At 44.4% G+C, this 16,752-nt stretch overlaps 1 protein-coding gene across 3 annotated transcripts in view; it reads left to right on the top strand.

The window, feature by feature from the left end:
* The window catches only part of LOC146798000 (RAS guanyl-releasing protein 1-like), a 340,732-nt gene that overhangs the window by 260,169 nt on the left and 63,811 nt on the right, over positions 1–16,752 (top strand). For all 3 annotated transcript variants that reach the window (XM_085625228.1, XM_085625230.1, XM_085625229.1), the window contains exons 14-15: positions 1,383–1,419; positions 15,972–16,118. In XM_085625228.1, coding sequence (XP_085481354.1) covers positions 1,383–1,419; positions 15,972–16,118 — 184 coding nt within the window. The remainder of the gene's footprint in view (positions 1–1,382; positions 1,420–15,971; positions 16,119–16,752) is intronic.

Below are 16,752 nucleotides of genomic sequence, written 5' to 3'. Positions count from 1 at the left end.
TTCACTTATAAAAGATGGCGTGATGTGCTAGACTCCAGTACATCTCTTCATTTTTGCTCCTAACGCATGCTCTCTTTTTGTTGGCGTATACACGTTTCTGGTGCCCATTAAGCATTTTCCATCATCACTTATACATTTTAATTGTATAACTTTTTTAAAAAAAATTCTTTTAATTGGCATTTGTTTTTCATTTACAATCATTATTGTCTTGCATAATATGTAAGTAATATATTCTGTATCTTCACGGCGATACATTGTAACCTTCATCAAAGGAGTCACAGTTACATTCGTTGTTTGATGTATACATTGGTATTATGCATTTTCTTGTGTTCATGTTGCTTTAGGTAACATATCTCAGAACCTTTTATTTTTTTTTTAAACCATAACAGAAAACAAGGAGAGGAGGGGGGGGGGGGCAGCAAATAGAATGAGGTAGAATTCCTATTTAGTGGATTATCGGTATTACTGAGTAACCTTGTACCTTTATCCTGCAAAGCCATTTTAATTACATTACTAATAGCTCTGTTATAGCTATTGCAAGCTGAAGGTACACATTGAAGAAATCTGGATAACACTCAAACAAGTTACCAGGGCACCTGGATTTTTAGTAGTGTATAATACCACTTTAGGGAGTTTTGCATGATTCAGTCCTGAGAGTAACCAGGGCCCAACCTTTTATAGCACAGCATTAGCACACTGTCACCAGTGCACAACTGCACTCTTGGCAGATGGAGACCTTCATCACACTCATTCATACTTCACAGGACCACCCTCCTAGCAGTTCATATGAGCTGACTGTTAGCTGTCTACACAATTCCACGTTTAGACTAAATGCACACAAAGACCCTGATTGCTAGTGGATGGGTTGAAGATAATTATTGCACCCAATAAAATCAGTTACCCCCCAGTTTGGAATTGATCAGGTGCAGTAACTATAACCTACCAGGAGTTTTGCCCTCAAAACGGAGCATAAAATGAAGATTCCAGTGTCATGAACCCCAAAATCTGCATTGCCCGATAATTCTTGGGGGGTTTTCTTCAGTATATTTCTTCAGATTTGACTTACCGAGATTTTATTGGGGAAAATTGGCCAGTATCGCACGCAGAAATTACCGGGTGGGGTAAACTTTGCATAACCTATCATTATGAACGTTTAGCAAACCGGGGTTTGTGTAAGCATTGGATTTATCAAGGGAACTCGTATTCAACCCCATATTTATTCTTTTGAATTTAGCTTCCATTGGAGATGTCACAATAAAAGTGCACCACCGAATTTCTGTTACCCAGAGTAATGCACTACATCAAAAACCTATAACAGAAGATTACAGAAATGACAGGCAGTACCTACCAAAAAAATTGATTCTGTCTCTGTTCTCTTACAGTTCTGGGGTGTCACAAAGCAGGGGTACAAGTGCCGAGGTAAGTGTACGTTACGTTAGAACAGAACATTACAATTGTATGTGATTCTTCCAAATGTTTAATTATGCAGTGGATGCCTGGTATATCCCTGCAATGCATGCTTATGAAACCCATGCTATGCATCTGCAGGAAAGCATTGCACCGATGCGGACAGGAATTCCAACAAAGAATGGCAAGCAAAACACTACACTATATGTTGAGAGAATCTCTGTAGTGTAAGGCCAGCACTAGGGAGTTTCTATAATGACTGCTCACAGAATTCCTGTAGTGAATGCTCAGGGAATCCATGTATTGTGTTCCCCTGTGAGCAATGCAATGCATGATCACAGAATCCCTGAAGCGTATGCAGGAAATTGAATTTAATGCATGCCAAGAAAATTCCCTCATTGCATGCTCTGAGAACCACTTGAATGCATAGTCACGGAATCTCTGCAAGCCATACCCATGAAAATTTTACAGTGCATGCCTATAGAATCCAAACAGTGCATGCATGTGGAATCTGTGCATGCTCATGCAATCTATGCCATTTATGTCCAGGCATTCCATGAAAGGGATGGTTAGGGAATCCATGCACAGAGGAGCCCAAAAATATTTGTCTGTGCGAGGTTGTAGAAAAGGGTCACTGAGAGAAAGTAGATTATTAGTTGGCAGGTATGCAAGTACTCACCAAATAATAATGACATAGTTCTGTTCTAGGTCAGGTACACCCCTACATAATGTAAAACTGAGCTCAACCCTTTGTAGCTGTAGCACTGAGCAGACAGACCTGGCTTAGGAGAAATGTGTGAAGCATTTATCAGCACCAAAACAGTTAAAAAATAGAAAACACAACACAATACAAATTATACTCCAATTTATAAAAATAGAGAAGAGTTTAATAAACAAATAGACATAAAAAACAACAAACATCCACTAAGGGGAACAGGAGGTATTCATATTTAAAGTTTGAATTAAGCTTTACTCCCAAAAAGCACAATGCACCAACCACAGATAACTAGTTGCGCTACACTGGGTCAAAGTCAGATGTTAAGGCCAACTGTGATGGAATGCAGGTCAGATATGGAGGCCTGGTCCAACCCAGTCAGAAATGTTACCATCTATAGTCGAACAGGGCTCCATATGGCAGGATACCTTCCCTCAGATGTCCTGCTGAAAATATTTCTTGCTATGGAAAATCTTTGAACGGGAGCAACCTTAATCTTTGGCCTAAAGGCAAAGGAGCTGTCAGATTGACATGGTAGATTGGTCCTTGTCTTCTGTTGGTTGCCCAGGCACAAAGTTCTAAAAAAGGTTCAAAGTACCAGGTTTTAGGGTTTGCCAGGGGGAGTACATTCTGAAACTCAGCCAAGGGCCTCAGGACCCTAGAGACAACACTTGCGGGTCGGGGCTCACTCCAGGGGAAGCCACCCGGGCTGTTCAAGAATGTGAGCACCTTGCAGCTTTTGTTTCCATGTAGCTCACCAGAAGGTCAGACAACTGACCCTTAGAGTCCACTTCTCAGTCCTGGGTGCAAAGTGGGAACAGGTCCAGCCCTTGGGGTCTCTCTGCACAGCTTCAACAACAGGTGCAGTCCTTCTTCTGTCTTCCACAGGTCCAGATGTGTTTGTAAGGGGGTACTGAGGGTTCCACATTTATGCCTTGTTCCAGTCTGTCCATGGAGCACACAGATACAGCGGATAATTAAAAAACATTGGTCCACCTTAAACACCTTAGATTGTTGCAAAGAAATGCCCCTATTTTCTTTCAAAAAAGGAAAAAACATCAGGGATCACCTGGTTCATTCAGACACCAGCATACTTAAGAACGAAAGTACCATACAAGAGTTATGGTCATTACCAGCTGTTACAGGGCATTATAAATGCGGGAACTGTGTGGCCTGTAGTCTGACAAGAGAAACAAAATTCTTTGAACATGGCAATGTCAAGGTGAAATTGTATGACCTAACGAATTGTTCAACATCTAATGTCATCTATTGCATTTGGTGTCCCTGTGATTTAATTTACATAGGACAAACTATGCAACCAGTAAAAGCGCGGATCGGCCAACATAGGAGCCGTATCCGGTGCAAAGTGTTGAACGCCCCCTTGGTTGATCATTTTATTGAAAAAGACCACACTGCCAACGATTTGATTTGGCAGGTGGTGGAGAAAGCGAAACTTCCGCGGAGGGGAGGTGATATCTCCCTTATTCTCCAGACTTTGGAATGTAAATGGATAGACAAGTGTGGGTCTATCAAGAATGGCTTGAATAACCTTGAGGAGTGGCGGAAGTTTATTAGTTTACATTAAAAAAAAAATTTTGTCTCTGTCTTCAATTTGGGGTAGTTGACAGGGCTCTGTCAATAAGCTGGTCAATGTAAAGTATCTAGATTAAACCATATTGGATCGCATTTCCTGACCGCAATAAATTCTATATCAGGAATATTTGAAATTGGGTAATATAATGTTTCCAACTACAAAAAATTGATTGCTGTATACTGTGAATGTCATACATGTAGACATGACTGTTACAACAATATGATGTAAATCGATAAATTGTGATCTATTGTTATACATTTATAGTAATGATGATTGTTCACTGTTTAATGTACACACTGATTTGACATTATATTTATATGTGTTGTCATTTAAAATGAAATGATATAGATGCGTGACAACTTTTGGCATAATGATACAACATTGGAAGAAATGGATTATCAATGTCAGTTCTCTTGTTGTAGGGGCGTTTCATGTAAGAGTGTTTCACACCAAATACAGCGATCCTTCTACCTGTTCATCTTACCAGAAACCGTTGCATTTGAGGTTCATCTATGGGAATATCATTTTCCCTGATTATACTACTTTAGTCCATGAAATCTTTTAATGTGTTCTCCTCCTTACCTAAGATGGCCACCAATTTCACCATCGTTGCCCGATACCTTTGATAAAAAATAGGCCCATATAATTATTTTACTATGGGAGTAACCAAACATGGTGCTTCCTTTTAATCCAATATCTGTGTTCTTTTTTTAAATATCTGTCGAGTAAAGAACACGTTATACTTACATCATTATACAAGCAAATAAGATATTTGCTTGTATTCTTAGCCACTACAAGATGGCCGCCACTGTTACCGTCATTTGCCGTCTTTCCTTTCGGCATTTGAGGATAAAGATAGCAGTTAGTTCCGGGTCCGGGAGCCAGCGAGATTCATTCCGCGATGGACACCACTCGTAGTTACCCCGCTTAGGATTAATCACCATTGAGTCAGCGCCTTACTTCCATATCCAGCAGAGGCAGCTCAGACAGCAGGATACTTGCTCCTTCTTCGTTTAAAAGGTACGATATGTGAGTAATTTAAGTGGCCTCTAACGTGGAAACATTGCAACTAGATGTGTATTGATTTAAATTTTCGATACTTTACAGAAGTGTCGAGATAAGAAATAAGACCATTTCGGGAATTGGGTATTTCCCCATTTAATGAGTGTACTACTGGATTTCTCATACACGAAGAAATAATAATAAGAAACTCAAGTAAGTGCAATAAGATACATTACACCGTGGTGTTACTCTGGACATCTTAATGATGGAACATTCACTAAAAATGAACATTCCTCACCTATAGGAAAGCCAATACATTCGGTGTATTGTTTGACCCCTATTCGCGGAAGGAGTATAGAAAGTCCAAGTAAGTTTATTAATATACTCCACCAGGGTGTTCCGCTAAATAGTTCTATGATTGTATTTACACCGATAATATAACAAATATTCCTTACCTACAGGTTTGGATGTACATTATCTCATCCCCCATATCTTCACACATACTGGATCCGATAAGGACAACTGTATGGTATACACTGGTAAGCCAAAATTTGTACAACATCTAGGTCCTAATTTTCATATAGGAGTATATAGATAATTGATTTTAGTATAGTTATTTTCCAACTCTTTCTTCTTTCCACTAGTCCCCAGAATCTAAGTCCTGATGAGACCTGGTATTTAGAAGTGGGTCGAAACGCCGTCGACAACAAAATAAGAGACAGCCCTAATTGAATCATTACATATTGTTTATAAACTGTCCTTGTTACATTTTTTCCAATAACCTTCTACATTTTTGTTTGTATTTTTCTGTTATAGTTGTGAGGTTATGGTTTTTTTCACTGGGGTCACCTTGCACTGTGAATATAAGAAAGAGAGGAGTTGTGTATATAAAAAATGTTTTTTATATGTTTTTCAACAAGAAAGTTTGTATTAAAATAAAGACCTCGGCTGAGGCTTGGTAAATTTCAATAAGTCGTGTGAAGGCTTACTGTGTTGACCATTGATTTGGTATTCCTGTGTGAGAGATTAATTCAAAAACAACTATTGATGTTGTATACAATAGATTATTATTTTTAAATTAGTTCCTTGTGAACATTGTTTTTGTAGTACATTGGTCCAGTCTGTGGCTGGGGGAACTCCTGGCCATTCCCTAACCATGGGGTAAAAGTTCCCAGGGGTCCCCCTACTCATGTTTGCAACACTTCCTGTGTGTTTTACTGTAAACTACCCCACAGTGACCTCTCTACCTGAAACCAATGTGGCAAAACATTTTTCCCTTGTTCAGACTCCCTGTGCCCATTCAGAGTTGTGGCTATAGTAATGGGTAAACCCTCTCTATGGTTATTCAAAGCTGGTTGTTGTGCAGCCCTTCTCCCACTGAGATTGGTGCCTGGCTCGCTAGCAGAACAGTAAATGGGGTAGGCCAAGTTGTGAGCTATATCTGCCTGGGACAGGCTAGGTACCTTTTGAAGTTTAAATAAATTAATGGGCATATCTGAGACGGCCATGCTGTGAGGGGGGTAAAAGCATCCCCTAGCACCTCTGGCTTGCCCACTGTCAGGGAGCAATATAAATCTCACCTCAGGAGAGCCATCAACAGTTGGGTGACACTGAACACTGGCAGAAAAGCAAATTTAGGTTAGGCAGAAAAATAACAACTTTCTAAAAGTGCATTTTCAAAATAGTAATTTGAAATCCAACTTGAGCAGTAGGTTGGATTTTAAATTACTGATAAAAATGGGTCCTTGAATCATTTTTCTAGTTGGTTCCAAACTGCATTTTAAGGTGTTATAATGTAATCTATTGCTTTTCTATGGAAGACCCAGTCTTGCTACAGTGAACAATTAGTTTGGAGATTTTTCACTGCCAGGACATGTAAAGCCTAGATACACATGTGCTACTTTCTATTTACAATGCACCCTACCCTATGGGCATGTAAGCCCTACTTCAGGGGTGACATATACGTATTAAAAAGTAATGTTTAGGGGGTGTGGCCAAGTAAGATGGCTGAGCGGACGTAAACCGCTTCAGCTCCGGACCCCGACAATTGCCACATGTCCTTCTATGGCACGTAGTGAGCTCTACTTTCTATGCTCCTAACCTGCTGTGTCCAGGAAATCGGCAGGACTTGAGAAAATGTGGGAGTGATTGGGCAGTGCTGAATATTTGACCCCGATCCCAAGGCGACAGAGCTCCGCGGCCATGCTCAAAATAGCGTAGCGGCGCGGCCCGGATGCCCTGCAGGCCTTCCTACCCAACCGGAGTCGGGGACTTCCAACCCACCACGGATTGCCTTAAGATTCACCTGACCCCACAGACCTGTGGAGGGACACTGGCACCACTTACCCCATCCCGCGATCCTGCAAGTCTGGTGGATGCGGCTGGGACCTGGTCGGCGGCCGCTCCATGCGCAGGAACGGTTGCGGAGCACCAAACCCCCTGCAGCAGCATTTACGGTCGGCGGGTGAGCGGCCTTCACGGATCGTTTTGGACAGGTCGGTCTCTTCCCCACTGGCTCGCACATGGAGGGTTTGGGGGAAAATGGAATACATGCCCGCTGCCTGACTTTAAGATGGCGGTGCTGCATCGGGGAATAGCGTAATGAGCCTCCGTTCTTGTGCTGGGATCAGGGAGTAACCACCAACCAGAGAGTCGCTACCCCCGTGGATGGAGTGACCCCTTTTTAAAAATTTTTTACTACTGGATCACCTGAGGGCTGCGATCTCCCCTCCAGGACATGACTCGCTTTGCCTGACCTCATCATGGAGCCCTGACACCACCATTTAGCAGAGGTTCGCCATTAACCAGTGGGGTGTTTGCGCGCTTAGTATTCGCTGCTTGGCATCTGAAAATTGGAACTGACCTGAACCTGCACCGTCGGACCGCTCGCCATGCTCGGCATTGTCCTTATGCCTCCTAAGGAAAACGCAAACAAGGTTTTCCGCTATTTTGCCGCATCGGACAAGGGTATTCCTCCATCAGAGTCATTTTGCCCACAGAACATGTCCCTTACAAGAGAGGATCTGGTGACTACCCTACGGGACTTCAAGGACGAATTGTGCCAAGAAATTAAACAGGACTTACGGTCCTCCATGGACCAACTGAAATCTGGCTTCACAGAACAAATGTCGACTCTATGCCACGATGTGAACGCCATTCGCACCAGGGTCCTAGAAGTGGAGGAACAGGCCCAAGACCATATGACACGCGTCAACAAGATGCAGGACTTCCAACACACTTTCCAGGCCCAGCTTCAGAAGATCACACTGAAAACGGAAGACCTGGAAAACAGGACCCGGCGGGAGAACATACGGATCCGGGACTTGGAGGAGGGAGCGGAGGGGCCTGATTGGAGGCATTCGTGAAAGCCTTCTTTGCAGAGCTCCTGGCCCCTCAACAACTGAAGCTGAAACTGGACCGGGTCCACCGCGTGGGGACTCTGCAGACCAGAGAACATAGTAGACCACGTGACGTCCTGGTCAAACTACACTCTTTCACAACAAAGGAGGCCATACTGACCGCGGCAAGGAAAAAAAAGGAAGTGTCCTTCCAAGGCTTCAAGTGTTCCCTCTATCAGGACCTGGCCCCCACCATCATGGCACAACGTCAAGCGTTGCGACCAATCACCTCCAAACTACGGGACGAAGATATCCGCTATCGCTGGACATTTCACTATCTACGAAAAAGAAACATAATCACCGCCCCCCTGCCCCTTGGTTTACAGAGTAATTAAAAATTGAAAAAAACAAATGTTAAACTCTGGAAAGGAGCTGAAGGAGGAATTACTCGCAGGACTCTAAATGTAATTATAAACTAGCCTTAAAACATTATCAAGCTCTTTGTAAATTAGCTAGGAAGGAATATGTCTCCTCCACTATCTCCAATGCCCAGAATTGTTCGAGTACCTTGTTTAACATGGTGAAAAAACTTGCTGGTTCTGACACACAGTCAATGCCACCTATTTTAAATGAACAACAGTGCGACAACCTCGCTAATTACTTGTGGATAAAGTAGAGCAAATGTACTCAGTATTACAAAATACTCAGATAGTGGCTTCTGTTATGCCACCCCCTATGCTCGAGTCTGATTACTGGGCGAAGGGCACCATTAGACTTGAAACCTGGACACTTTTTTATAGCAAATCTTTTTAAAAGATTTTAAATAGTATTAAATCTCCTTGTGATCTCATCCCTGTATCTGTGCTGCAGTAGCTGGATTCATCTTCCCTGATGTTAATTATGCAGCTGCTTAATGCCTCTATTCAAGAAGCCATTGTCCCCTTAGATTGAAAGCATGCAATGGTTCTTCCTCTTTTAAAAAAGGTCAATGCTGATCCATCTCAGTTATCTAATTTTAGGCCTATTTCTTTGCTTCCTACCTGTTCCAAAATTTTTGAAAAACACGTTAATCAGCAACTTACTCATTTTGTTGAATCAACTAACCTTCTACACTCCTCTCAGTCCGGATTTAGGGCCGGCTATTCTACTGAGACAACTCTGCTTGGAGTATCAGAAATGCTACAACAGGGACTGGATGCTGGGGACACCGTAGCTCTTATATTGCTCGATTTGGGTGCTGCATTTGATACGGTGTCCCATACCGTGTTAATTAAATCTTTGCAATCTTTTGGCATTACTGGTTCAGCACTTGGTTGGCTTTCGTCTTTTCTTGCCAAGCGGACATTTCAAGTCTTCTCATACAGAACCACTTCTAAAATGTACTCTTCTTCTTGTGGGGTTCCCCAGGGCTCTATTCTGAGTCCTGTTTTATTTAATCTGTACGTCAAACCTTTGGCAACAATAGCAGAGGAGGCAGGGCTGTGCCTGTTTTCATATGCTGACGACACCCAGATCATCTTTTCCCTTTCTACGGAAAAGATGTGTGGACCCTCAGTTCTTCAGACTGGTCTGAGAAATATTGCATCTTGGATGCAAGCTAATCTTCTTAAGCTTAACGGCGAAAAAACTGAGGTCCTCATTTTGGGAAAAAATAAATATTTTGGGGCCCCCAGCATTGGCCGTGTGAAATAGGTGATCTTCCTCAGCCCTCCGCCTATGTTCGCAATTTGGGAGTCCTCATTGATGATAAATTATCTATGAAGCAGCAGGCTGTAAAGGTGGCTGCCACCTGTTTTACCATCTTAAAATGGTTGAAAAAAATTATTTGGATGCTTCCGGTTTCCACCCAGAAAACCGTAGTCCAGGCGCTTGTGACTTTCAGAATGGACTATCGAAACATCCTTTATCTGGGATCAAACAAGGATGTTACACGGAAACTACAGGTGGTCCAAAATTCTGCTGCCAGGCTGCTATGTCAGCTCTCTAAAAACTCTTCAACTTCCAGTGCCCTGCGTAATCTTCATTGGCTTAAGGTTGAAAACCGTGTGAAGTTTAAGGCCATGAGTTATATGTATAAAATTAAAACTGGCTCCTCTCCAAAATATTTACAAACCCTGGTTCACCCTTACCAGCCTTCTTGTGTGCTTCGCTCGGCCATTCAGGGTAAATTTGTGGTCCCCAGTGTTAAACTTAAAAGAATGGGTGGTCGTTCATTTGCCTGTCTTGGTCCATCGATTTGGAATTCCCTTCCTATTGCAATTCGTAATGAAACCTCATATATGATTTTTCGTAAACTTTTAAAAACATGGTTATTTAATCAATAATCGTAAACTGCATTTCTGACTTCCTTTACTGTTTTGGTCCCTTGTCAGGTTTAGTGCTGGGAAACCCTTGTTGGGTAGCTGTGCGCTGTATAAAATTAATTTAACATAACATTTCCCTTTGGCCTCTCGTTCGAGTATCACAACTAGACGCATCTTGTAACTGATCTCTCCGATGGTCTTCGCATCCTGGGCCTCCCCCTCCCGGATGATGCAACCACATCAAGCTCTTCTGCGGAGTCGGGCCGGCCCAGAAGGGGCATCAAATCCTGGCATACAATCACAAAAGCCAGAAGATCCCCAAACGGTACTTCTACAGACAACGGACCTCCGTGACCCCCTGATTTCCGAGGCTTCCGACCTAGTCCTCATCTCAAGAGGTGGTGCTGCGCAGCAGAGAAGAGAATCCGACACACAAGATCAGTAAAGCTGGTACACTTGACACTAAGTTTGATTACTATGGACACTGAGGTTTTTATTTTTCTCTCTACGGACTTGCTCTCTAGACATTAGTGACAGGCAATCGGGCCTTGCCCATGCTACCAATTCTTCTTCTTATTTTTGGACGAATCTTGAGCCACAGACCCGTTGGTCCTTTGGCTCCCAGTTTGGGGGGATGTTGGGAATTTCTTTTTTGCTGGGGGGGGGGGGGGGTCCCAGTGGTGTCCTAGGGGATCTAAGGTTTATTTCTTTGGTTTTCTTGAAGTTCATCGGGGGGTATTGGAGAGGAGATTTGATCCTTGCGCTTGCTGGCAGGGAGGGTCCCATTTTGTTCCGGACCACCACGTCTACATACCTGGGAGAGAGGTGGTCCACATGGGGAGTGAGTAGGGTCTACTACAATAAAGGTTTCAGTCGCATCTTGGAACGTTAAGGGGTTGAACTCCCCCCAGAAACGTCAGAAAATTTGGAAGTACCTCATAGACCACAAATTTGACGTGGTAGCCCTCCAAGAGACTCGCCTTAAAAAATCGGAAGACAACAGGCTCCGACACAAAGCGTACCCCTTAATACACAAATCCTCAGCTAGCACCAAACATAATGGAGTGGCGCTACTCTTTCATAGCACAACTAAATTTCAACCTGAGGCTACTAAATCAGATCGGGAAGGGAGAATACTAATGGTCAAGGGGAGGCTGAAAGGCACACTTTGCACGGTCATTTCTCTTTATGCCCCCAACTCGGGTCAGTCCACATTCCTCTCTAAGGCTCTTGATTTATTGGGTTGATTTGCAGAAGGCCCCGTAATACTACTAGGTGACTTTAATCTGACTTGGCACGAATCATTGGACAGCTCCCACTCAAACCGGATGTCTACCGGCACCTTTTCTAAAGGGCTTAAACAAAAAATGAAGACACTTGGCTTATGCGACGCCTGGCGATCCCTCCACGCTACCACCAAAGACTACACAAACTATTCTCACGTTCACCAGACGTACTCCAGGATAGACTACATATTCATCAGCCAGGCCCTGATAGGGCCACTTCAGGCAGCGCAGATCTTACCAATCTCAGTCTCTGACCACAGCCTAATCACCATTGGCCTGGCCTGGAGTGGTCCCAAGTCTGGTACGTCTAGGTCGTATTTCCCAACGGCGCTCACACGGGACAAGGTACTGCGGGAGGAGCTTAGGGATGCCATCACTGACTTCTTTACACTTAACAAACCGCAAGACACCTCTCCGCAGAATAATTGGGATGCCTTCAAGGCTGTGCTGCGGGGTAAATGCATCCAACTTAACGCAACGTTAAACAAGCAAAGAGCGAAGGAACGCACTGCTCTTGAACAGGAGCTAGAGACAGTTGAGCAGGCACACAAAGCTACACCCACACGTGCGCTGCAGCGACAACTTACCGCCGTCAGGGGAAAATTACGCCCCATCTACACTAATCGAGCGGAGTTCACCTTTTTGAGGCTGCGACAGACATCCTTTGCCCAAGACGACAAGGTGGGTCATCAATGGCAAGACAGCTCAGGGTGCAAAGGGAACGCAAATTCATTGGGGGCATACTAGACCAACAGGGCCAACTCACCCACGACAATTCCACTAAAGCCAACGTTTTTGGTGAATTTTTTGGGAAGCTATACCACGGTACCACCCCCGATACGAACCTACAACATCATTACCTTGACTCTGTGACGCTCCCCCAGGTCCCCTCTGCACCATCGAAGCCTTAGACCTTCCTATCACCTCGGAGGAGGTGAGAAAAGCAATTTCAGGGCTTAAGCTGCACAAAGCCCCTAGACCCGACGGCCTCACGGCACAATTTTTTTAATGTTATGCCTCCGAGCTCATTCCACACCTCACCACCCTATTTCAGGCAATAGCGAAAGACGCTCGGGTATCTGTTTCTATGGCTGAGGCTGTGATATCGGTAATCCCCAAGCCCGGGAAGGACCCCCAACTTTGTGGTTCGTATAGGCCCATAGCCCTTCTCAATCTTGATGCGAAGCTCTACTCCGCAATCTTACCAGCTAGATTAGAAAATCTGATGCCAGATCTGATCCATCCAAACCAGTCTGGCTTTATAAAAGGAAGGCAAACGCACGATAATATCAGGCGCTCCCTTCATTTGATCGAGAAGGTGTCTAAATTCAAGATTCCGGCAATCTGGTGGGCCTAGACGCGGAAAAGGCCTTCGACAGGGTGGACTGGTCATTCCTCTTTTTAACTATGCGGAAGTTCGGCTTTGGAGACGCCTTCCTTAACATGGTCAAGGCCAATTACGACCTCCCAAACTCGCGGGTTACAGTCAATGGCTATAGTTCACTCCCCTTTGCTCTAAGCAGGGGCACCCGGCAGGGATGTCCTCTCTCCCCCCTTTTATTCACTTTCAGTATTGAACCCCTTGCGGCAAAATTCTGGACTAATGACGAGATTCGGGGCATCCGTTTCAGCGGTATAGAACACAAGGCATCTCTCTTTGCTGATGACACATTCTGCTCACACTTACGGATCCCATCTCCTCGTTCCGGGCGGTTTAGGGAGAGTTGAAACATTTTGAACGGGCGGCCGGCTTTAAAGTAAACTTGTCCAAATCATCTATACTTAACCTTACACTTCTCAATGCTGAGGCGAATAGATTGAGGAGTAAGACGTCTCTTCAATGGGCCAAACACTTGCTACTTTACTTGGGGGTCCACCTTACGGCCAGTATTGGGGATCTCTACAAGGCTAATTACCCTTCTCTGGTGGCACAAACACAATAAGATTTTAAGAGATGGACTCCCCTTTACATCTCCTGGCTAGGACGAATCAACGCTGTTAAGATGTCGGTCCTGCCAAAATGTTTATATTTATTTCAGACCCTACCTATTGACCTTGACCGGGGATTACTACCACACCTGCGCTCCTTAATTATCAACTTCATCTGTCAGGGGGGGAGAGCTTGCCTTACTTTTCATGTGCTGCGTCGGCCACGAAGCAAAGGGGGACTAGCCCTACCGGACTTCGCGCTATATTACCAGGCTGCGCAGTTGAGAGTAGTGACAGAGTGGGCTGTGCGAGATTCCGATAAACATTGGCTACATATGGACCACTCGGTAGTGGGACGATCTATTTGGGATGTCTTATGGCAGCCCAAGAGGGACAGACCTGCAAATGCTTATATTAGCACCCCCACAAGCACCACCCTGACAGTCTGGGACTAGGTCACTGGGAGGGAGAGCTGGACCTCATTTCCCTCCCCTTACACTCCAATCCATTTCAACACGGCTTTCCCACCGGCCCTACGCAAGGGTCCCTTCACCTGCTGGAGGGAGGGAGGATGTCGGAAACTGTCTGATCTGTTCCATAACGAAGATATTCTAACATTTGAAACTTGCAAAACAGAATTTCTGATTTCCCACAGGGAACACTTTCACTACCTCCAGCTTAAACGCTGGGTTACACTGCCCCATGTTAGAGAGGCGGCAACTAGAGAGCTCACAGCCGTGGAGTGGCTGGTCATACATAAGGCAGGCACTTCGAGAGGCATCATCTCCTCACTTTATGATATGCTATTGACTACCTTGCACAATCCCTGAGCACGCTACATGTCCTTCTGGGAGCAGGTCTTGGGTATAGACGTCACCGAGGAGGAATGGAAACACCTTTGGGGCAACATTAAACACAACAAATCGATGGCATGAAGGGAAGCCCACTACAAGACGCTACTTGACTGGTATCTGTATCCTACTAAACTGCGACGAATCTTCCCTGATACCTCTGATCTCTGCTGGCGGGGATGTGGCCTCCAGGGGGATTTTCGCCACATTTGTTGGGACTGTCCAGGTATTCGACCTTTTTGGGAAGAAATCCTCTCCCACCTCAAAGATATGCTGGGCTACCCTATTCCAACTAGCATAGAGGGGGTTCTGCTGGGTGTTAGAGATCCGGCCCTGGAGCACCAAACGAAAGCCGACAAGACGATCATGTGGACCTGTCTGGGGGCGGTGAAACTCACCATATCGGCTGCATGGAAACAGACAGATACACCGGCAACATCAATGTGGCAAGGATCGTCTCCATTGAACGTCTGTCGGACATCTTTAGAGACAATTACAAGGCTTTCGAACATAAGTGGGGCCCACTAGTTACATACTTATCCCAAGGTTTGCCCTCCGCAGTTTGTCCACCTTCAGTAAGGACTATTCACCTTTTCCAAGTCTAATCCACCCAAGGCTGGCATGTGACGGGGTAAACCCCAGATATTTGAATAGAGGGCACATTGGTTTGTTTACTCTGCCCTGAGTCAGCACTTTTGCTTAACGGTATTTCACTGTCCACCACCATCACCACCGGGACAGGGAGGGGGTCTTTGGGGGGAGGGGGTTACGTTCAAGTTAGGCTCTTGCCTGAAGACCTTCCTCGGGGTTTTTTCTATTTCAAAACTAGCATCTTAGACTTTGACTAGGGGGAGTGATACGACCCTAGGGCTGTATGAAACTGAGACTTACATAGCGAACTGTTTTGCAACCCTGGGGCCTGCGCGCCCCACTGTACTCATGATGTCACTGTGATTCTTGGTTTTTGATGCTCAATAAAAAGAATTAAAAAAAAAAAGTAATGTTTAGTCCTGGCAAAAGGGTTATTTTGCCATGTCAAATTGGCTGTTTTAAAACTTCACACTGATGTGGCAGGGCTAAGGTCATGTTGTACATGGTCACTTTAGTGGCGACACAATAGGTGCCGCAGTCCACTTGTGACATTTAGCTTACAGGCCCTGGGTATTCGGGGTGCCATATACTTTGGGCTTATGGGTAAGTTAAATTTGCCAGTCAGAGTTTTTAACCAATTCAACAGATTTTAGGGGTCAGAGCATATGCATTGGGGCCTGGTTAGTAGGATCCCAGTGTAAAAGTCCAAAAGCCAACAGCATCAGTAAAAAAATGGGAACAGTCATTCGAAAAGAGGCATTTTCTTACAGACACTATTGAGGACTGGGATCCAGCAGCATAGCAAGCTATGAGCACTAATGCAAGCAAGGAAACACTACCTAAAACAAAGATGGCACAGATGCATAAGGGACAGGCAGTCGTTCGTCTGAGAGCAGAGGAGAATTTGAGGAGGATGCTTTAATCTTGCACTAATTCTGTTTTTGTACATCTCTAGAATGCGGCACAAATTGGCTCAAGCAATGCAAGGACCACATGACAGCTGAGTGTAAAAAGAAATTTAAACCTCAAGATGGGCCTTGCACACCGGGTCCCTTGACACCACACCCAGGGACACCAGTCATCTGCAAGCATCTCAGCTCAGGTAAGATACAGTAGGGTGTTTAGGAGCTCCATGACAATGAGCGGGATTCCTTACTTATTTGTACAGTTAATTGAAACCATCACAAAATAGCAAAGTTAAAATCAAACAGTAAGGATAAAGATTGAAGGCCAGATTTTCAAGGATTTTCCTTTGGGTTTGTGTCACTTTTTTTATAAAGACCTCATGCAAAATCCTCTGTGGTATTTACAAAGCAATGCAAATGGTTATTTGCATTGCTTTGTTTAAAAAAAAGTAATGGAACACAGTGTATTGTTTAACATTCCATCAGGTAGGCTTTCCATGGGTTGTGCATGGGTGTTCCCTTGTATCCACACAAGGATTTTGAAGCAAACCAGTATCTACAAAAGACTTGTAGACATGGTGCTCCTGCCTGAAGCTGGCGTATTGAGGAGAAATATCTTTATTTCTCCTTATTACTTCTTCTTTGTATGTGTTCTGCCTTCTGCAGCACACATCATACAAAGAGGAAATATTCTCAAAGGATAGTGTTTGTGCAAGAAGGTACTCCTTCCTTCATAAAACTATCCTGATCTCAACACAGATACCCTTGCACTATAGTCCAAGTATGCTTGCGTAGGTGCTAAGCAGCCACAAGTGGTCCTAGGGAAGGCGG

This window comes from Triturus cristatus, chromosome 9, assembly GCF_964204655.1.
Source record: "Triturus cristatus chromosome 9, aTriCri1.1, whole genome shotgun sequence".
NCBI classification, from domain to species: domain Eukaryota; kingdom Metazoa; phylum Chordata; class Amphibia; order Caudata; family Salamandridae; genus Triturus; species Triturus cristatus.
The sequence above is the reverse complement of the archived record's forward strand: the minus strand, read 5'-3'. Positions and strand labels throughout refer to the sequence as shown.